At 40.5% G+C, this 20763-nt stretch overlaps 3 protein-coding genes across 3 annotated transcripts; 1 reads left to right on the top strand and 2 right to left on the bottom strand.

Annotated features, from left to right (window-relative positions):
- Positions 1 to 3751: 3751 nt before the first annotated feature.
- Positions 3752 to 8354, bottom strand: spef1 (sperm flagellar 1). The gene is made up of 7 exons (XM_069144064.1): positions 8167 to 8354; positions 7839 to 7950; positions 6459 to 6606; positions 6279 to 6324; positions 5119 to 5197; positions 4932 to 5037; positions 3752 to 4416 (listed from the first exon to the last, which is right to left on the bottom strand). Exons 1-7 carry the CDS (start codon positions 8273 to 8275, stop codon positions 4306 to 4308), a joined length of 711 nt encoding a protein of 236 aa, XP_069000165.1. The 5' UTR covers positions 8276 to 8354; the 3' UTR covers positions 3752 to 4305.
- A 181-nt stretch (positions 8355 to 8535) lies between these two features.
- adam8a (ADAM metallopeptidase domain 8a) lies at positions 8536 to 16816 on the bottom strand. The gene is made up of 25 exons (XM_069144772.1): positions 16727 to 16816; positions 16503 to 16612; positions 16322 to 16395; positions 16123 to 16201; positions 15366 to 15442; positions 14855 to 15086; positions 14289 to 14366; positions 14134 to 14202; positions 13576 to 13745; positions 13392 to 13473; positions 13160 to 13302; positions 12871 to 13048; positions 12682 to 12771; positions 12318 to 12513; positions 12144 to 12225; positions 11867 to 12047; positions 11678 to 11764; positions 11517 to 11601; positions 10987 to 11098; positions 10676 to 10874; positions 10253 to 10300; positions 10096 to 10152; positions 9925 to 9975; positions 9739 to 9819; positions 8536 to 9402 (listed from the first exon to the last, which is right to left on the bottom strand). The coding sequence occupies exons 1-25, from the start codon at positions 16770 to 16772 to the stop codon at positions 9358 to 9360; spliced, it is 2652 nt and encodes an 883-aa protein (XP_069000873.1). The 5' UTR covers positions 16773 to 16816; the 3' UTR covers positions 8536 to 9357.
- Positions 16817 to 17543: 727 nt separating this feature from the next.
- On the top strand, positions 17544 to 20479 carry znf511 (zinc finger protein 511). Its single transcript, XM_069144770.1, has 6 exons — positions 17544 to 17827; positions 17900 to 17973; positions 18764 to 18965; positions 19150 to 19274; positions 19712 to 19984; positions 20292 to 20479. Exons 1-6 carry the CDS (start codon positions 17615 to 17617, stop codon positions 20362 to 20364), a joined length of 960 nt encoding a protein of 319 aa, XP_069000871.1. The 5' UTR covers positions 17544 to 17614; the 3' UTR covers positions 20365 to 20479.
- The last annotated feature ends 284 nt before the right edge of the window (positions 20480 to 20763 follow it).

The raw sequence follows: 20763 nt of genomic DNA, 5'->3' as shown, positions 1-20763 counted from the left end.
ATACAAATGAATTATACTTTCTTGACATGACAATCAGTTTAACTGAAATTCAAATTCAAACCATAGACCACTAATAAAGTATTCACAGACTTTGTCGCTATCATAATGTTTAACTGATAGATTCAATTTCAAATTATGATCTTTAGATTCAGATTTTCAATCCGATTATTCAAGTTCGATAGTACGGATATAAATTATCGATTCAAATTCAGTCAGTAATTATCTAAGTTGAACAATTCAAATAATGATTAAAATTCAGTTGTGACATTTCTATGCATGTTTTATTTCGATATTTTCAAAGAGTACCCATGTTTCATCAACTTGTATTTCTTTTGTAGAGGTTTTTCACAGGTTTACAAATGATTTAAAATAATTTCGCAAGCTTGAAATGATTCATATTGCACCAAATAGTTTAATTCAAAAATTGTAATATGATGAGCATGTGTAAGTTAGTTATTCATTTGAATGACTGGGTGGTTGTAACAACGTGAGGACGAGTCAGTGAAAGCCTGCTGAATAAATAAACAATCAATCACACAGTCCCTGTTGTTCTAACCCACATAATGTGTTGCAAACACGACAAAAACAGAGCCGCGTCTGTCCGTTGTGTTTTTAAAATGGTCGTCCCAAGAGAATGACTAAAACTCAAGTCCTGCCCTCAGCACGGCCGGTCAGATGTTCACAGGGTCTTTCCAGGAAGCATTTGAAGTGTGTGTGAGTGCGTGTGATCACTGCCTGAATGACCAGATGAGGGATAGCTTCCTCTTCTGACCTCTCAGTCCTCACGGAGATCTCCGGTATCCCCTTTACAGCCAAACCATCCGTCTCTGGTTTCTTGTGTCTTGATTTTTTTTTTCCTGATAATAGGATTTGAAAGAAGTCCGAACAGAAAGCAGAAAGGAAATAAACTTCACTCGTCCTCATTTATTTACGAAGCTGAGCAGTGTTTTGTGTGTTTGTCTGTGGCCTGTGTTCGTTTTAACGGGTGGTCTCATTATTTGCTGTCGGGTAAAAAAGTCAGTGAGTTTAACGCTCTCCCTCTCAGGAAGTGAGGTCAAGGTCAGGTTTTACTACTTCCAGGCTGAAACAGCACTTTTCTTTCCTTCCTTTTGTCCCCGATCATCAGATCCTGCATGAGCCATCTTGCCTTGACTCCTTCCTGGATCTGTCCCTCCCCGGAGACACAAGGGTGTGGTCCCTCATCTCAGAGTGAATCTATTTCCTAAACAGCAGTGTGATGCTGAGTATGATTCATCAGCAGCAGGCTGCGCCTTTATCAATAGCTGCTCTGTTCTGCAGTTTTTCTTTTGCATTCTTATCTTGTGTGTTTGCACTATACAACCTCACCAGGGGCATTAGATTCGCTGTCTCCCTGCACTTTTCACCGTCTGAGCTCCTCTATATTTCTCTGGTGATCCTTTTGTAGTCATGACTTAAGTCTGCTGTTCAATTTAGGCTCCAATCTTAAGTCTGTTGCATCATTTATGCATATTTTGGTCAACCTACTTGTGCTTTGTTCTTTTCATTCTCCCGTTCTCAGTGTAGTCATCATATGAGTACTATTCAGCCTGTAAAAACGTTTGCATTACATTTTCTGTGGCTCTCAAAAGAGCTTTGTTTCGGGGAAAGTGACCCTGATATCGTCAGGGTTATATTGACTTAAGGCACAGGTCACACCAGCAGGTAAAACAGACAGAAGTTGATGGTACAAACATTTCTTTTGAATAATCTACTTTAACTTTTAACTGTTAAGGACCAACTATTTTTTTTCTATCTTCAACACAACTTTTTGTTGATCCTGAAAATCCTGGACAATCCTGAGACTGAAATGCGAGTACTGAGTGAATGTCCCAGCACAGATAAAACAGCCCCAATAATTAAGTCCCTTGGTTTCAAACATCTGGAGCACAACATTTGGTGAAGAGCAGGCATTTGGGCCTGACACTTAAAATGATTTGAGATAAAAAAATAAAAAAAAGTTTAAAAAAAAGCAGTATTATGAACTGGGGGATTGAGGTTTAAAGATGAGGGGATTTCACAGGCTGAGGAAGTATGAAGACATATACTCCTGAGTTGCATTGTGAGAATAGTAGTAATTATTCATTTTATGGAGTTTGACTACTAGAGCTCAATACTCTGTTACTTGGATTTTGGAGACGGTGATAGCAACAGCTAGAGGCATCATGTTTTTGGGTTGTCCGTCCATTTGTCTGTAACTCTGTCTGTTATTTCAGGAACGCCTTCAGAGAATGTTTTCAAATTTTACACAAACGTTCACTAAACTCAAGGATGAACTGCCCAAAGGGTAAAGGTCAATATGCCGGTGGCCATTACTCAAGAATTAATCAAACTAATTATGACAACATTTCCCACAAATGTCTAATAGGATAAAAGGATGAGGTCATGACATTAAACATGTAAAAGGTCAAATGTCAATTTCACTGTGACATCAAAACGGTCTGCAGAAACACTTTTCTGTCCATTATTCAACACAATAACTCAGAGAAGGAGATCATGGCCATATTTTACGTGTGGTCAGATACTGAATTGGCGACACTAATCTTTTTTAGAATTTGCAGTTTAGTTGCAGCAACATCTTTGGCATTGTCGGCTGTCAATCATTTATTCAGTGGCCTAGCACGTGAAAACATATCATTTCTTCACATTCACATTTCTTTCAGTCTTCACCAGATGTATTATACGAGTTTGGACAGACATGGCTCTTAACTGCAACTTGATGAGCTGGTGGAGGTGTACCACCGCAATGCCCTAACTCTAGTTTTTAGTCTGTCAAGAAACTCCTCCAGCTGTATGGAAGTTCAAAACTAAATCGCAGAACTATCCCTAAATAAATAAAACTTTTGATGGCATTCATTTTTCAAAGCATCAACACTTTACTTTTAGTACCTAAAACTTGAGTACAGATTTATGTATGTAGTCTGTTGTCAGGGTGGAGAACTCTTTTAAGAGGAACCATTTATGATGCTTGGTGGGTTTGCAGAGGCACAGTGGTTCACCACACTTGTTGAGTGGGTTCGGATCAAATGCTTTACGAGACTTAATTTACCCCAAAATAGAATGAGATGCAAGCAAACAGTTTATCAGTCTAACCCACTTTTACTCTGTATACTGTAAAATACATGCATTGCAATGTTCTTTAATTCCCAAATGTATGGTTGATCTCATTTGAAAGTTGTATTTTTTTTTTTTTTTTTTTTACTCTAGTGTTGTGTTCCTTCAGGCTTGATAACGGTGATTAAACAGGTGGTATGAAGCGGAGCAGAACAAGAACAGTGACAGCAGCAGGCAGCTGGAGAACATCAGCTGCTCCTGATAAAGCCTCAGCAGGTTGTCTGCCTCCGGTATTACCAAGAAGACAACGATAGAGACACCACCAGGTCCTATATGATGTGATACGACACTGAAACAACCTTTACATTTCAACAGACTGACCACAGGCCGTGTCAGAAATGCTCGTCTGTATTTGGTCATGTCTCAGCTTCATCGTCACATTAATTCTGAAACGCAGTAGTCGCAAAAGTGGAAATCATGAATAACTGTTCTATCTATAATCAGTTTAAACAGAAACTCGAGTGTTATTTGAAAAAAGTGATGTAATTTTAGACATGGAAGGAAGTGATGGTCACAGTGAATAAACCTAACGCCACATCTAATTATGTTTGCAGCTCTGACTGGAAATCTCCACTGTCATTTGCAACCCTGTGCTCTTATACAGTGAGACTGGAACATCAAAGTGGTCGGTCACTTTATTGAGCACTTGACAGTCAGAAGTCGTATCGGCTGTGGAGAGAAGACTGTAAATACATAAACACCATCAAAAACACATTCTAAACACTCCTCACAAAAAAAAAAAACTATTTCTATGTCAACAAGTTTTTTTCTCACATAAACAGGATTATAAAACATTTACAGCAGAATCTCCATTATTCACAAATATGCATGTTTTGAAACAGGTGCACTTTTACGTTATGAAGCACGAAATACTCGTACCTACATGTCTCGGTTGTGAATGATGCAACTGATGTCACCGGGAATTGAATGACTAAACTCAAATTTCTTCATCACAAAAACACACTTTACTCAGAAAACAAGACATTGAAAGATTGCACAGCTGAGGAATTCTACTCAACAGGTCATTTTAGCTGGTAGGACCAAAATCTGGGATCTTCATATGATCATATTGACTAATGGTTTATTGGTGTTTGTGTTGAAAGGTTTTATATCAGAACTTCTAAAACAAATTCTGTGTATATGTGTTACATATTATTGGTATACACATTTGTATCAGCGCTTGGTGCTTGCTTTGTACGTCTCAAGATGCTGTCTCAGAGCTTCAATTCGCATGTCCTTCAAGTGAACCAGATGCTCTAACCTGTCCACTTTCATCTTCAGGATCTGCGTGCACACACACACACACACACACACACACACACACACACACACACACAGACACACAAGGATGCAAAAGGGTGAGGTTAAACTCGAGGAAGTTTCTTTCGACAACCGTGAATTAAGAAGAAAACTACCTAATGTGGTCAAAGAGGAAGTTGCACACTTGTGTCATAATTCAGCTTCTTTCTTAAAACACAGATGTGCCCACAGATGGAAGAGTTAAAAAAACTGTTATATCCGCTGAGTAGATACTGACTCATTGACCGCTGCTAACACAGGGTATGACGCATATATAACTCACACACACACACACACACACACACACACACACACACACACACACACACACACACACACACACACACATCTGCAACAGCATTTCAGGTGGTGTTTTCTTTATGACAAGGTTCTTCCCCTGCAGAACATGAGAATGGAAGCCGGTTCTGTTTACAGATGTTGGACCAGTCAGCAGAATGTTTCCCGCATTCATGCGAGTGTGTGTATGTGTCAGTGTGTACCTCCACAGTCTCCTGCAAAGCCATGACAGCTTGGTCTTTTTCCTGAAGGACTAGGTGGAAAGTCGGGTCCGTGTCTGAGACAAACTTGGCTTCATGCTGCGGTTTACTGTACAGGAAAAAAAAGACACATTATAAACACTTGTACTGATTTGTTTTATTTAAATTAAAAGCAGTGTTTTGGTCAAACCTGTTTTTCTGTCTGTTCTTTTCCTCTTTATTAATCTCTGCCAGCTGAGCCAGAAGTCTTGTTTCAGTCTGATGGATCGCTGACGAAAACCACACAAAAGTACAACATTTCAACAATAACAATGTGACTAAAAACTCTGCTGTTGTTGGAGACCTGCAGCGGTTCATCTGATAAATGTAACGTAAAAAGATTAGACTGGAGTCTAGAAGCTAGGAGAAGAGGGAGAAACAAGGAGGGAAGATAGAGAAAGAGAAAAATCAGGCTTTAAGTCAGCAGGGCTGAGCTCAGGCCAGCGATAAAGGCCATCTGGTGATGTTGGGAACTGATATGAGGACGTGAGTTTTGTGTCCGATTGTGGATGGGGTGTAGCTTGAAGAGGAAAGAGCAGAGGGAGGAGGCCCTGGCCCGAGGTCAGCTGAACAGGGTAGTTTCAGGGACAGATGAGGTGTGGGAAACATAAGAGACACATATCAGCAATTCACTCCCTTAAGGTCGTGGCATTTTCTAATCAGTCCAGTCTGTCGCCTTCAAACGGAGGGTTTGTGTCTCTGTGTGGTCACTGCTATCTCTGGGGCTGTTGACAGGCCACATGCATGGACAGTCAAGAGAGAGGGCAGGAGGCAGAGAACATCTCGTGAAAGCATCATTTCAGTGGCAAAATCAGCACCGACAGCAGTCACTATATGGTTCTCTCAAACGCAAAAACCACCTCAGTGTGTGTTGAATATGCTGATTTGGTATTTGTCAGCTGAGCAGCAGATACATTACTAGAATGAATCTAAAATTATACCCACTTCCTTCGCTGTGCTAAAAACAGGCAAATTTCTGACACTATCAGTCCAGTCAGGGTTACAGACTGACTGTGTCAGCTAATACTCTCCCCACAAGACACTAACATGCTGCACAAAAAGGTATAAGGCACACAGTCATCACATTCGTTCTCATTCAGCAGCTGTAGTGTCCATAATCCACTTGATTTCGCTGACTTAGTCATAGTTTAGTCACTTCCAGCTAAATCTTTATCACTATCCTGTGGTGTGATGTGATGTCAGGTCAAATATGACACCAGATATAGTGTCTATCAATTACTAATTTGCTTCATGAGTATGTTGGTGAAATAAAAGATATGTCAGTTTTGTATAAATGCAATAATAGAATACCTGCACGAGATCTCTCCTGGTTCCTAATGTCATAATATTCCAACTCCTAAGTTAGAAAGAAAAAAGAAAAGATCAAATGTAGTCATATTTTGTGATTCACATGGAAGACAATCACAAAATACAACACAAAATACTGATTCATATTTTGTAATTAGCATTCAAACAAACAAAGTGTGTCACCAGTATATCGTCAGCGGTGTGCTCCAGTTTCTTTTCCATCTTCTCCCTGAGGGCGCTCAGTACGGGCACTATCACTCCTACGGTGCTCAGAGCAATCTTCTTCACTGTCTCCTCAGGCACATGAAAATCCAGCTTGGAAAACACTTTTCTGTCCATAAAAAAAAAAAAAAAAAAAAAAAAAAAAAGACACGAGTCTGATCAACAAAACTAGTTACAATAGGAGCAACATGTGATTTAATTGAGGAGAGACACCACAGGGGCCAATATATTTACAGTGAAGTCCCATAAATCTGAAGCTGGCTATGTGCCATGTTAGTGGCTGGGGAGAGGATGAGTGGGTGGATGTTGGATTTGTTCTCACGACCATATGCAGAGGCGCAGCAAATGCTTTGCCTCTGTGTTTATAGAAAAATTGTCCTGAAAAACAAAAACCGAAGCGAAGTCTGTCATTTCTATGAAGAGATATAGATTGGGATTGTAACATTTTGTGAAGTCATGTTGAAATCTGACATTTTCCAGCTGTGAGGTAACATTTTTCAGTAGTTATCATCTCATGACCTACATTCACTTCGTGTTCAGTAGCCTCCATTAATAAGGCCTCTTTCATCAGATCAATATGAAATCCGATTAAACAAATAAACAGCGATAGAAAGAAGTGCCTTTACTCGAGTACTGTACTTTATTGAGGTACTTTACTTTAGTATTTCCATTTGATGCAACTTTATACTATATACATTTTAGAGGGAAATATCGCACTTTTTTTTTTACTACACTACAGTTATTTGTCAGCTTTAGTTAGTTTTCCGATGAAGAGGTGTCACAAGCTTTTAAAATCCATCACATTGTTAAAGATTAAACCAGTAGTTTCCAACCTTTTGTCTTCTGAAGTCTTAGAAAATATCATTGTGCAGTCGAGGTCACATTTCAGATGTCTGAGTTGTTGACAGTTCCACCAATTTCTTTCTGTAAATTTCTCACATGGTTTCACTTGACTAATAGTTCAAATGATCTAATGTCTAATCTAATGTCTCCCTCTCAAAAATGTAAAACACATTTGTTTCAGAAAGTTTTTTTGTTTTTTTTTCTCATTTCATCTCCCAGTAAACATCTTACCGCCCCTCAGATTGATCTCCTGTCACTTTATATAAAACAGAAAATAAAGTAGTTCAAACTAGCTCCACCAAACTTTTACTTTAACACTTGAAATACATTCTGCATCTAAAAAGGCTATTTATGTACTTTGAAAAAGTAGGTTTTTTTTTCCCACGCAGGACTTTGACTAATAGTGGAGTATTTTTTTTTACATTACTCTACCTAATTAAAGGATTTTAATATTTCTTCTGCCACTGCAAATAAATAAAAAATAAACTGGTGTCTTGCCTGTTGAGGAGGTCCCAGTTAATGAGCTTCTGCTGTGTGGAGTTTGCAGGATTATAGTTGTGCAGGTCAACAAGCTTTGGGAAGAAATATTTTACAACCTCAGCAGCCATCACTGCAGAGGGTTCATCAGAGAGACAGTCAGTTCACAAGTCAGTCAAACCACAAACAGGACATTTGAGTTGGTAAATTACGCAAACAGCCAAACAGGATTGTTTTAACTAGAGAGATACGTGACACTTTCGTGTAAAGATCGTGTTACTCCTGCTGCTTGTTTGGTTTAACATCCTCCCTGCGGACTTCCAGCATAAACGAGGGCTGACTTCACTACCTCCGTCGCTGAAGTCTCTTGATATATGTCTTTTGGGCCGGGACAGAGGTATTTTGTCTATCCATGCGAACAAATCCTGCAGTTCCTCTTCGTCCAGTTCTCGGTCCATTTTTTTTTTTTTCTTCTTCTTAAAGCGGCATCTGTTTCTTGAACAGTTTGTGAAGACCCAAACTGTTTGAGGGAGCTAGTTTTGTTAGCTTCCCGTCGAAAACAGCTTGTTTGAGGAGTTGCTAGGTTACCGCTGCTCGAATATGGCAACGCAGATAAAGACTTCCGGTCAATAAAGGTGGGAAAAAATAAATAAATAAAAGTGACCGAAACATTTATGGTCGTCATTCACGTTTATTGCAAGCACCTTTTTTTTTTTTTTTTTTTTTTTTTTTTTTTTACAGGAACAAAGGAAAATCTCAATAAATAAGAACATTCTGTGCTCAGAGTTTGCAGGACAAATCAAGGCAATTGTAAGAATCATTGGCATGAAGGACTGTGTGATCATGTCTGCTGCATAGAATAATCAATAAAAAAAAAAATTAAAAAAAAAAATCCCTTGAATAATTACAATCAACATGTATCAAGTCAGCACACAAATAAAGCAGCTGCTGGAATAATTCAGTCCCACAAAGTCAAGCATACATCAGTTAGTACAAAAAGAAAAGAAAAGGTATGTAAAATATTGTTGATTTAAAAAAAAAAAAAAAATCTGTAAAGTGCCCATGTTGATGACACGTTTTAAAATCCCTTAACAACATTATTTCCGAGAAAGGCAGTACCAAAACCATGTGAGGGAAGAGTAACTGTTAGTAAAACAGTTACAGCATTGATAGTGCAGTTGTCTCATAAAGTGTTCACATATCCCAGGATCAAGGCAGAGAGATATATCCCTTAAAAAAATCATCATGGCAGCATCGCCATTTGTCATTCAGAAAGCACAGAAGTAGAGTCTGTCGATCATGGCTTCAGGTTTTCATCAACATACAGAAGGCCTATATAAGCAAGACACAGACAGTGGTAATCCTCCGGGAGTCCACGAGGGACAGAAAAGCTGTCACGAGACTTTGCTGGTCTCTCGTGGATCTCGTTTCCACTTTAAAACGGACGAGCGTCTCCTTCTCTGTCCTTCTAGTTGGGACAAAGACAACGTCCACTGTCAGAGGATCTCAGTGTTTACTCCAAGATGAATTATTCCCTCTGTCATCTGGGCCTGTTGGGGGGCATCAGCGCAGATCTCCCTGCGAGCTGCAAAAGCAAACAAATACTGTTAGCACACATACTTCAGATAAGCGTCTCTTAACACAACTGCTCTCTTGTGTCTTTATTTCACTTGTGTCAGTGTCTTAGCTATTCAGTGGTGGCCAGGAGAGGTTTATGAGTTTACTGACTCACTAACAGTGAGCCACTGCTTGTTCATTACACTGCTATGTTGGGATGACTCCAAAAACCACAGACATTCACGTTCCAGCCTTTTGAAACGTGAATGCTGTGAATAACATTAACAATGTCTGAAGGCTGACCGCTGGGATTCGGAGGTTTTAGGAAAGTCTGGTTGTCTCTTGCCGCTGTCTGAACACTTACCAGCTGAGTGTGTGGCAGTGAGGACAGGACTGCAGAGGGCTTCGGCTTCATTGGAGGCATTGGAGGCTTTGGCTTCATGATCTAAGATGGAGAATGTCCATATTATAAACAGGCAGCAAAGGCAAGGACAGTCAAATATGTGGAAAAAAGTGTAGCTTTTATAACGCCACTTGTAATGTTCCTTACTGGTTTTGTTGCAAGTGGTGGCAGAGGTCTGGATGGAGGTAGCGGCTTTCTCTGACAAAAAAAAAAGAGACCAAAAAAACATTATAACAACAATTTATGCATCATTTTTCAAAGCCAACAGTAAAAAAAAATAAAATAAGGGATGTCACCAAATTGATTGTGCAATTTTACCTCAGTACAGATTGGATTCTTCAACAGAGTTGATGGGTGCATGAATGGCCTTATAGCCTAAAGAAAAACATGAATTTACGAAATGAAACACAGTAGTCTGCAATTCTACATATCAATAATGTTACATATAAACTAAGGTCAGAGCAGATCTGCTTACCTGTTGTATCGTTGATGGCTGAGGCACAGATGGCAATTTCTTGGGTGGCTGTAAAGAGAAAAAAAACTCAGATAAGTGGAAGCAAAAGCATCTGAATTCTTAGTGGTTTTTGCAGCTTAAATACAATAACAGCCTGTTTATGATGCAGAATCACACTGTGGTTGTCAGCGTGTGGCTCAGGGACACTTCAGCAGGCACATATTTGCTGTTTCTGTAGCTTCAAATATGTTCCAGTCACTAAAAATTAATTACCACGTTGACATGGCTTGAGATGCAAAGTTGCATTCCTACAAATGGAAATTTCACGTCAAAGGTATCGATACAAGATAAAAAAAAAAAAAAAAAAGCTAACGCATACAGTGTCAGTGTGCGACACTCAGTGCTCTCTGGTGCCGAAGCTGTTTTATCGAAATGGAAGCTCACCTCTGGAGCTGCTCTGCTGGGCTTCGCTGCTCCAGCCTGTGGTCTGACGGCAGTAGAGAACAGGGGTTTACAAACTCGAGTGGCCGACGACTCCAAAAACGTAGGCTGGCTGATGTGTGTGGGCCGGAGACGAGGGCTGCCTCGTGAACTGCTTGACCGAAACAACGGGTTGGATTGTCCTGAGGTAGATGATAGGCATCTACAAAGAAATATACACACAGGAGCTCAAATTAAAGATGGACAAGATTATGGTGTTTGGTTAAGTGTCTTAATGTACAAAGTGATCTGAAAAGAGCAACATCTTTCTGTACCTCTTTGCAGGTCGCCTTTTTCTGATGCAGCACATTAACGTCCCGATAACCAGGACCAACAGCAGGAGTAAGCCGACCGCCAGTGACACAATAAACACAACCAGGTTCGACTCTACACACACACACACACACACACACACACACACACACACACACACACACACACACACACACAAAACAGAACAGATTACACTTTTATTGCAGAAAGATGAGCATGCAACAACATACGTCAACTGCTTAGGAAACAAAATTCACTGTAACATCATTACGGCATTTGTACAGACAATTGTACAGGCATTTGTAGGGAAATTCCACTAAATCAGTGTGTGCTTGCACTCATCGGAACAGAGCACAATTGTTTCAGGGTCCATGAGATACCTAATCCAAGTATTAAACTATGGTGAAATACAGAGCATAAGAGTCATGTGTAAATTATGGTTGCTAAAAGGTCAAGCATGTACAGAGGCAGCTACACAGACTCTGACTGTCAGTGTGCACATGTGCATGGGAGGACATTACAAGTACAATACCTTCAGGCAGCTCTGACTGCTGCATGGCACAGAAAGGTGGAGCCCAGCCAGGATCGCAGTGACACTTCCTCTCATGGTTGCAAACCTGTCAGAGATCACACTCTCAGTCAGTTATGTTATCACGGCACTCCAAAGTGTTGAGATTTCAACAAAGTACTCACCCCACGGTTGTTGCATTTAGCAGAACAGTCATTTGTTCCGTACACTTTTACGTTCTTGATGTCTTGACACCGTTGATTGTAACAAACCTGAAGGACAGATAAAGACACCGTGAGGACACTGATCCTGTTCACAGGTTTGCAATACGTGGAGGTTTTGATCACACCGACTGTCACCAGCTGTTTTCTTACCATGTTGCTGCCACACTTGGTGCCAGTAGGTACCATGCCCAGATCTGCGGGGTAGTTATCTTCAGGGTTCATTGTAGCCTCATTGCACATGTCACCATTTCCTAGTTTGTAAAAGGACTTCCTGGATGTCACTGGGAACTCCCATCCTCCAGAGCAGAAGAGCGTCCCACAGGATTGATCTCTGTAACCGATACCCACAAAATCTATTTCAAAAACTAACAGTTCCACCTTTTTAATATGCACCGTTGCAGTGCTGTTTTGGCTTTTGATTACATACCGGCTGGAGCATCTCTGGCTAAACAGTGTCTTTCTGCAGTTTCCATACTGGTAGAAACAAGCATCTGCAGCTACGCCAGCATCTGAACACAATCATAACAAGACGGCTTTATGAGGCATGATGTATCAGAGTCAGAGCATATCTAAATCAAACTGTCAGTCACTGGTGTTTTACCTGGTCCCCAGAGTCTCTTGCAGTGTTCCTGGCGTGAAGGACATTGTCCATTGTAGCAGTATCCTTTCCCGCGGTTGCAAGACAAGCCATTTTGGGTGTAGGCGTCAGTCGGACAGGAGGCGGAGAAGCCAGAGCAGTACTCTGCCAGGTCGCAGGCCCCTGCCTTTGGTCGGCAGACGCTGCCTGTCGGTTTCAGCTGCAGATCAGAGAGAAACACAGATGGTGATGTACCGACTACTGAAATACATAAACTCACACATAACCAGCCAGACGGCGCGGTCACACCATTTCTAGTTATACTGTAACTTAATTAGTATCAGTGTGACTTCACTTGTCTAGAGAGGACACAGCGAGTAGTACTTACTTGGCAGTTCTGGCAGCACTCTCCCTCTGCACACTGAGCTCCTGCCTTCAGTTGACAGGTGGTGGCATTGCAGCAGGGATTCTTGCATTCCTATGTGGCAGACAGAGGGATGCAGAATATGAAAATTTAGTGTCCTGTGTGTGATTTGCTTATATGCATGCAAACTCTTTGGGTGTCGCATGTACAAACCTCTACAGTGCCACAGTCGCACTCTTCTCCGGGCTCTAGAAAAGCATTTCCACACACTTGTCCCCCATAGATGCGATCAGTGGTGGGAGTGTCCACCAGACAGGCAGGGTTGATCTCCTCCAAGAACCTGTTGAGCTGCTGCTGACTGCAGCTGCTGAACAGCTCTGGATACACAATTCTACAGGGAGAAGTAACAAGAATAGGACGAGAGAAAGAAAACACTAGCTTTACTTTGGGTTTAAGATTTGTATATTTGGGGGTTTACGTGCACGTCAGAAACTAAGCTTACCCGACACTCTCAGCCATGATGCAGCCTTTTTTGGATGTGAAGGAGCCACAGACGCAGTTTTCAGTATCGTGGGACAAACCCAGGTTGTGACCCATCTCATGTGCAATAGTAGAGGCCACTCCTATCGAGTTAGTGTTATGGTCCTGTGTGCATAGTAAACATAATTCCCTTTAATTACCTATTAATTTCCACATTTTTGCATGAAAATAAGTAAATATTGAAGTATAATTACCTCATTGACAGCTCCAGAGTTAGAAGTGCACATTGCATTGGTGTTTGCTAAGCCGACAGTGGAGCCATCAAAGTCCACACCTCTGAATAAAGATGAGGTAAAATGTTGAGACATCCACTCTAACAGTTCAGACATCATCCTGATATCATCATTTAAGTGGAGAGTTAAAACAGCAGCATCTTACGTAATGAACTGTGCATTGTCATGCTTGGTCTTCGGCAGCAGGCTCCGCTGACGCCAGTCGAGGAAGCGAACAAGAGTGAGCTCAGGGTTGGTGCTGACTTCTATCTGATCTTTGTACGACCAGATATCCAGACCGACCAGCATCACGCGAACACCCACGGGGCGATACAACTGAAACAGAGCAGTTAAACTCAGTTTTTCTGAATGTGTAAATCATGTAATGGCACAAACCACAGAACCTATATTTCAATGACAGGAAATCACTGTTGGGTCTGATGCATTCATGTCTCAGGGTATGCAAAGTGGATTGTGGATTATGTGTGAACATTTTCAGCTTTGGTGTGAAGATTCACAGTTAAAGTTAGATTTTCACAGCGACAGAACTTCTCCTTCCTTTTATTGGTCAGATTCCAGTCAGAACAAAGTATCAGGACAGATTTCCTGAATGTGATCCAGAGTGAAAGTAAAGATTGATGAAGTGCTACAAATGTTTCTTTTTCTATACTGAGCAAAACACTCATCAGTTTGAATCATTTAATTCACAGAGAAACAGACGTACCTTGTCCACATGGTTTGCTATTTCCAGTGCTCTGGCCTCTATTGTCTTCTTACTGCCAAACTTCTTGTACTAAAAGAGATTAGTATTTAAATTAGGAATACAACCAACAAATCTCACCTGCAGTAACAGACTCAGTGAAAGACAGGAGATCAAACCTCAGTGTGGTCGACCACAACAACCAGCTCCACCGTCCTTGGTATCACAGTACGGTCTTTGGTCTGGGCTCTGCTTTTCTGAGTAACACAAAAGGTGGAAGATATTAACAATATTAAACACGTGTTTATATTTATTGGTTTAGTTTGAGGGAGTTTACTATCCCCAATAATTGAGACTGTTTTCAAGTAGTTTTACTGTTTGACTGTTTAGATGCTTTTAGAGCGAGAACATGCTGTACTGTAGCAACAAAATGCACATTACAATCATCCTACTGAGATATTTTCATGGAAGCATATGACTTTATACATTAAAATATGATATAATAAAATTTTGTCATTTCTAAAATAATTTTGCCTCTTTTTTTTTTAGCTGGTTTCATGTTGTAAGGGAAACATGCAAAAACTGAATTATTGATATAGAACTGTGCATTGTGATAATTTAGAGCTTGTTTTTTTTTTTTGCATAAATGTGTCAGTTGCATGAATGCATGGTAAAATATTAGCAGTCTTGTTCCAAATATATCAGCTGTAGTCTTCGAAGCCATGTCCATGCTGTGTTTCTTTACCAGACTGCTGAGCCGGAACAGTCCAGACGGACGAGCTCCATGATCATAGAAAGTGGTTGTGTTTCCATGGGAACAGGAGCTCCTCTTCCTTCTCAGGTGTTTGTAGTTGTAAACAGCATGAAGACCCTCGTCGCTGTGTGCTTCAGAGCTCTGTCCGGCGTCCGGCTGTCCCGCCTCGGGACCGGCCAGAGGTTCAATAAGGTACGTCTGATCCTGGAGACGTAAGAAACCCCTGCAGGGCAACACAAGAGTTTTAGAGGGGACAGCGGTAAACTGATCACATAACTCTCTTGGTGTCCCTTCCACCTTAATGACCCTGACATGTAGGTCATTGTGATGGAGGACATGGATGCTGAGGGACACATCCCCTCTTTGGATTGGACACGCTGGTCATGAGTCGCGGTTGGAGACTTACAGTCCCATATCATCATGTGTTTAATTAAATTTAACACTTCCATTTTGTAATTACAGCTAAAATATGAACGAGAAATTCACCAGCTGCATTACTCACTTTATTCCTGAGCACAGTCCAATGCTGGCAGAGGAGTCTTCTACTCCCACAATGTGCCCATGGTAGTAGCAGTGAACCTGAACAGACATCCAAAGAGAGATTTGGTTTTCATTAATCTTCAAAATATAGCCAGTCAAAATGAGTCCTAATTTGAGAAATACAGAGTATAACTTACATATATATATATTGTACGATATGTGTTGTGACCAGAGGAAATGACAATCTTTACGTTAAGTTCCTTAATTCAAGAACTGCTGTAGTTGAGAAACTTACATTTCGTAAATGTCTTCTGATATTTTGAAATAAGCAGGAAATACTGGCATGTACTGTATGAAATGTCCTTAATGTGACTTGATAGGTACATGATGGAGATGACTGTGATCTGTAGCAAATTAATAGCCAAATGCCGATTAAATTAGTTTGGCTACTGACTACTGTAATGATAAGTGGGTCAAGTTTAAAGATCCACTTCTCATGGAAGATATGTGTTTTACAAAAATCTTCTATTGAACAGTTCAAAACCAGGACTTTTAGACTGGCAACAAAATGATCACATCAGTTATTTCCTTTACTAGAAATGAAATGACACAAAACCGCTGAAACTGGGATGGCAGGTGGGACAGGATATCCTGCCTTCTTCACTGAATTTTAAGATGTATCTTGTTCGTGCTCACAAAAAAGACTAATCTAAATTTTGTATAATACATCCTTCTCACACACTTAACAAATATAAATGAAAGAATGAAAAGCTACATACTCCAAGATCTGGAGTAGTTGAGACTTGGATGCCCTGATCAGAGTAATGTGTCACAGAAAAGTTTTTCCCGACAAGATCTCTGAAAAGAAAAGAGTTTTTTATGTCAATAATATTGACAGTACAGAATATGAGAACCATGCACAGCCTTCACCAAAAAAACACTGTTCAAAACATAAATGGATGTTTCAGGTTGTCTCACTTGTTCTTTTCCAGGTGCAGAGTGTAGTTTTTCCCTGCAATCCTCACAGAGTACTGGAGTACATCAGGGTACTTCTATTCACACACAAAACAGGAAGACAAAAGACTTTAATGCAGCCTTCCAAAGATTTAAACGATGTTAAATAAAGTGATTCAACAGTACAGAAGAGTGTGTGTGTTACCTTATGTGTAGCAGCATTATTAATAAGAGACGAATCTTTCAGCCTCTGGGGTTTAACTGTTTGGTACTTTATAACATGAGGCAGAGTCCTCACATTGGCCGCAATTATTCCTGCAAGTATTAGAAAAGATTTATGAGACAAAGAAAGAAAGAAAGAAAGAAAGAAAGAAAGAAAGAAAGAAAGAAAGAAAGAAAGAAAGAAAGAAAGAAAGAACAGCTACTCACCCCATGAGGAGAAAAATATCCATATAAAATATCCAGTCTGTGACATGTTGCTCTACCGCACGGACTCTGTCATTGTGTGCCTTGCAGTCTGAAGGAAAATGCAGCTCTCCGCCCTCTCTGCTGTGTAATATCCTGAGAATTACCAATTGAAGCCGAGAAACCACGAGTCACAAAAACCCTGTAAAAGGTTCAACAGCGGTCTTACACAAATATATAGCCTATGAAATGTGGGATGCTGAGACAGACAAAGAGAAGAAACTAAAACGCCTAGAAAGTTATTTTTGCAGTTTATTGAAAAAGAATAAGCTCTGCCTGTGTTGGTCTTAATGTTGGCATCGTCGTAATTATTCTCACAAGTTCACAAGAGGCGGTATAGGCTATCTAGTTCAAATGCGACAGAGTTTTTGTCTTTTTTTTTTTTTTTTTTAAATTATGTGAAAATTTCCAAAAGTTTATCAAATAAATGTTCATTGAGCTGACGGAAGCAAAACCCATTGAGACATATGTCACCATCTAATGGTAAATTGGTAGAATTGTAGGCTTTGCTCTAATGTCCTCTTTTACAATTGAAACGTGAAACTGACTCTCAGTTCCGTTTTTTTGAGGAACTTTGCATCCAGAAGGACAACAAAACATAAAGTAAAACACGGAACAGCTTTTAAAATCATAACAAAAATCAATTTAACTTCGGGCACCGCTCGTAGTGGATTCAACGCCAATGCTGAGTTTGGCCAGTTGGTGGCGGTATCGCACCTTTTTTTTTTATTTTGACAAAAATAACGAGAACCCTGCCTGACGTCATCAACCCGCGCCAATTTAAACCAAAACAGACAATTCCTTCGGACGCAGTCAGACTTTTAACTTTGCGGTAAAGAGCAGAAAGAGAGCATGAGAGCAATGCTGCAGCCGCCGGTCGAACCGCTGACGGCGGGAAAGGTTTCAGTAAGAAGCCGCACTGAAGACTGTCCGACGGGAGCCGCAGAGCAGCAGCAGCAGGAGCGGAGACGGGACGTTGAGGGACAGAGTGAGGACGAGGAGGGACACCCGTTCAGCTTCACGCCGCAGCTCGTCCGTCTTCACAAAGACCACGAGATCTTTGAGGTAACAGCAACAAACGAGCCGACCCGTCACTGAAAAGACTTCCCGCTGTAACATGCTGACTGCTGTTCACAGGACGGAGACGTCCACAGACACATGTACCTGCAAGACCTGGACATCTGCGACGCAGAGGACAAGCCAGCACTCAGGTATGAACTCGTGTCTCTGCTAGAAGTAGTTTGTGTCGTGCATAATTTTACAAGCTAATTATTAGGGCTGCAACTAACAATTAGTTTCATTATCAAATCAATCTGTCTTATTATTTTCTCAATCAGCCTTTAAACTGTCAGATAATGAACAAAAGCTGAATTCAGCTTTTTGATAAATCAGGTTTCCACGAAATCTTCAGTTTTGTGGAAATCGGTGAAGAATATAAATCAGTGTTTCCCGAATAATCCACAATCCAAACATATTTAGTTTGGTACCACGAAAAGAACCATACAATGTTCACATCTTGAAGCAGTTATATTTTCATTTAAGAAAAAATGACTCAAAACCATAAATTGATGATCAAAATATTTGGTGATACATTTTCTATCAATCAGCTTTACTGATTCGTTGTAAAAGAAAAAAAAAACATGAACTGCTGGAAGTTTTCTCGAACTGAATAGAACAGAAATTAAATTTGATCATTTTATCAGTATTTAGATATTTTTGTGGCTACTGTTTGTTAACAAATTGATATCTTTGTTTTCTGCACTAAATTCTTCCATAAATGTGCTACAATAACAGCTGTGGCGTCCTAATTGACCGCTCCTCTCAGGGAATCGGGGGAGAAACAAACCATCAAACCACAAATTTCCGCCAGAAATTATCTTTTTTTTTTCTTCTTTTTTTTCCCACAAGTGGTTGATTTTCCTTTTCTCAAATTTCCGCCCGGTGTGACGTCAGCGTTGGGTCAGCCGGTCAGTCAACCTTCCTCCTCTTGTCCCCTCTCAGTGTGTCGGAGTTTGCCTGTCACATCTCTGGCTGCAGTTCAGTCTTCAGTACGCTGGAGGAGTACGAGCACCACTACAACTCCCTCCACAGACACGTGTGCTGCTCCTGCCGTCGCTCCCTGCCGAGTGCCCGACTGCTAGACATTCACATTCAGGAGTGGCACGACTCCCTCTTCACCATCCTCGCCCAGAGGCAAGACATGGTGAGTCCTTGGGTAAAATACACACTCCTGTCATCGCTGCCGTTTGGTGCACATCCTCTTAAACTCTGAGCCAAAAACAAACAAAAAAAACTGCATCTAAAAGAAAATCCTTCATGCATTGTTTAAGATAAACACCAAAGCTTTTAAGGAGAAAATTCTGCTGACGCTTCTTTCACACTTTCAGTACCAGTGTTTGGTGGAGGGCTGTGGACAGAAGTTCAGGATGAGTAAACACAGGAAGGACCACCTCATAAGAATTCACAAATATCCTCCAGACTTCAGATTTGACAAACCTAAAAAGGACAGAGGGTGAGACTGCGCCATCTACATTTTGTCCACTAGGTGGCAGCAAGGTTTTAGTAGAAACATGACTCTATGCATGATTTCAGTTGAGGTGAGCTTGTGTTGGATAAAAATGACTTGTGCCTTTGAAATGATTTTTTTTTTTTTTTTGGACACATTCTTGAAGTGTGGAAGAAATGTTGTTTTTACTTATTTCAGATTTTCTTTTGTTAACATGTAACATTTAGAACGGTCAAGTTCTAAACTAAAAAGCGCTTTGCTGCTTTATTGAAATTAGTGTGTAACTCGGGATGATGTTTTTTCCAACAGCTTGTTTTAAATGCATATTTTTGAAGCACATCTTGACCCATTAAACAGTAAAATGAGTTTTAAGTCATCGTATTCGCGTCAAATACTCTTATGTTTTTATATATGTATTTTACAAATCGTATCTCTGTTGATAGAACCCGAGATACAAAGAAACAGCAGCAGCAGCAGCAGCAGCAGGACTCAGCCATGGAGGTAGTGGATGATGTGTGTGAGTCTGAGGGTGTGTGTGAAGTTTTGTGTAATGTGCTGTCCGATCAACCCGAGCAAGGGGAATCCATGGAGACGCTTCGGTCCGAGGAAGAAGCCGCTGGTATGGAAAAGTCCGCCTCTACCGAGGATCCTTCTGCAGCAGCTCAGGGCGAAGAGTATACAAAGCCCACACCACAAAAACCACAATACTCCTACAGGTTAGTCTTTAAACAAATCTGTTGGGAAGCAGACTGAGACAGGCATTTTTAAGATGTTTTTGGGTTCTGGGAAATTAGAATACATTTTTTGCTGTAAGATAGATGTTTGGTCTTCTTAAAGTAAAACTTGGGCAATTATGTTTTTAAGTCTGTGTTAAGCAAACTATCATTCTATTATTTATGTGGAAGGATATATAATTCGAGTGCATGCGAGTTGATATTTTCACACTATTTCTTACCGTTTTTATGATTCAAACAATGAACAGTCTGGGATACTAAATTCACCAGCCGTGCTCTTCTCTCTCAGGGTGCCTGCAGCCGTGTGCTTCGGTCACGGCTCTGTCCGCGGCTTCAGAGGACGACGGGGCAGGAGGAAATGAAACGTCAGCGTCAAGCCTTCCGTTTGCTGTCCTTTAAGATTTTATTACTTTGTACCCTTTTAACAGAATGAATTTACTGTCATATGTGTCCTTACATCAAATAAAATGTTTTTGCAAGAAAAAAACAGGATGTGTGTAGTTCTAACTTAGCTGGTAAAGAATACCTTTTGTTGTTGTGGCTCTCATCTCACTTTTCTCCTTTGTGATGACATCCAGCCTGTCAGCAGACAGGATCAACTGCACTGATAAATTAAAATAGGCTTTATTCCCATGTTGGTTTCCAAATGGAAGGTTACAAAGTACACCATATTATATTGGATGTTGTTGACCTGCTTCATTCTGATGGACAGTTTGACGAAAAAAAATATAAATGCACGTATTTTCCTTTTAAAAGAAGGA

The sequence above is a fragment of the Embiotoca jacksoni genome, unplaced genomic scaffold (assembly GCF_022577435.1).
Source record: "Embiotoca jacksoni isolate LCO1_2020_lvr unplaced genomic scaffold, fEmbJac1.0.p SCAF_12, whole genome shotgun sequence".
NCBI lineage: Eukaryota > Metazoa > Chordata > Actinopteri > Embiotocidae > Embiotoca > Embiotoca jacksoni.
Note: the sequence above shows the minus strand (reverse complement) of the source record. Positions and strands in the feature narration are given on the sequence as shown.

Excerpts from the sequence above, each read along its gene's own strand:
- spef1 (XM_069144064.1), bottom strand. The coding sequence starts at position 8,275 with ATGGACCGAGAACTGGACGAAGAGGAACTGCAGGATTTGTTCGCATGG. Across the intron at positions 6,325-6,458 it reads ACACCGCTGACGATATACTG|GAGTTGGAATATTATGACAT; the intron begins GTGACACACTTT and ends TTTCTAACTTAG. Across the intron at positions 5,038-5,118 it reads AAGAACAGACAGAAAAACAG|TAAACCGCAGCATGAAGCCA; the intron begins GTTTGACCAAAA and ends TTTCCTGTACAG.
- znf511 (XM_069144770.1), top strand. The coding sequence starts at position 17,615 with ATGAGAGCAATGCTGCAGCCGCCGGTCGAACCGCTGACGGCGGGAAAG. Across the intron at positions 17,974-18,763 it reads GAGGACAAGCCAGCACTCAG|TGTGTCGGAGTTTGCCTGTC; the intron begins GTATGAACTCGT and ends GTCCCCTCTCAG. Across the intron at positions 19,985-20,291 it reads AAACCACAATACTCCTACAG|GGTGCCTGCAGCCGTGTGCT; the intron begins GTTAGTCTTTAA and ends CTTCTCTCTCAG.
- adam8a (XM_069144772.1), bottom strand. The coding sequence starts at position 16,772 with ATGTCACAGACTGGATATTTTATATGGATATTTTTCTCCTCATGGG. Across the intron at positions 14,203-14,288 it reads TTGTGGTCGACCACACTGAG|TACAAGAAGTTTGGCAGTAA; the intron begins GTTTGATCTCCT and ends AATCTCTTTTAG. Across the intron at positions 11,765-11,866 it reads CCAAGTGTGGCAGCAACATG|GTTTGTTACAATCAACGGTG; the intron begins GTAAGAAAACAG and ends TCTGTCCTTCAG.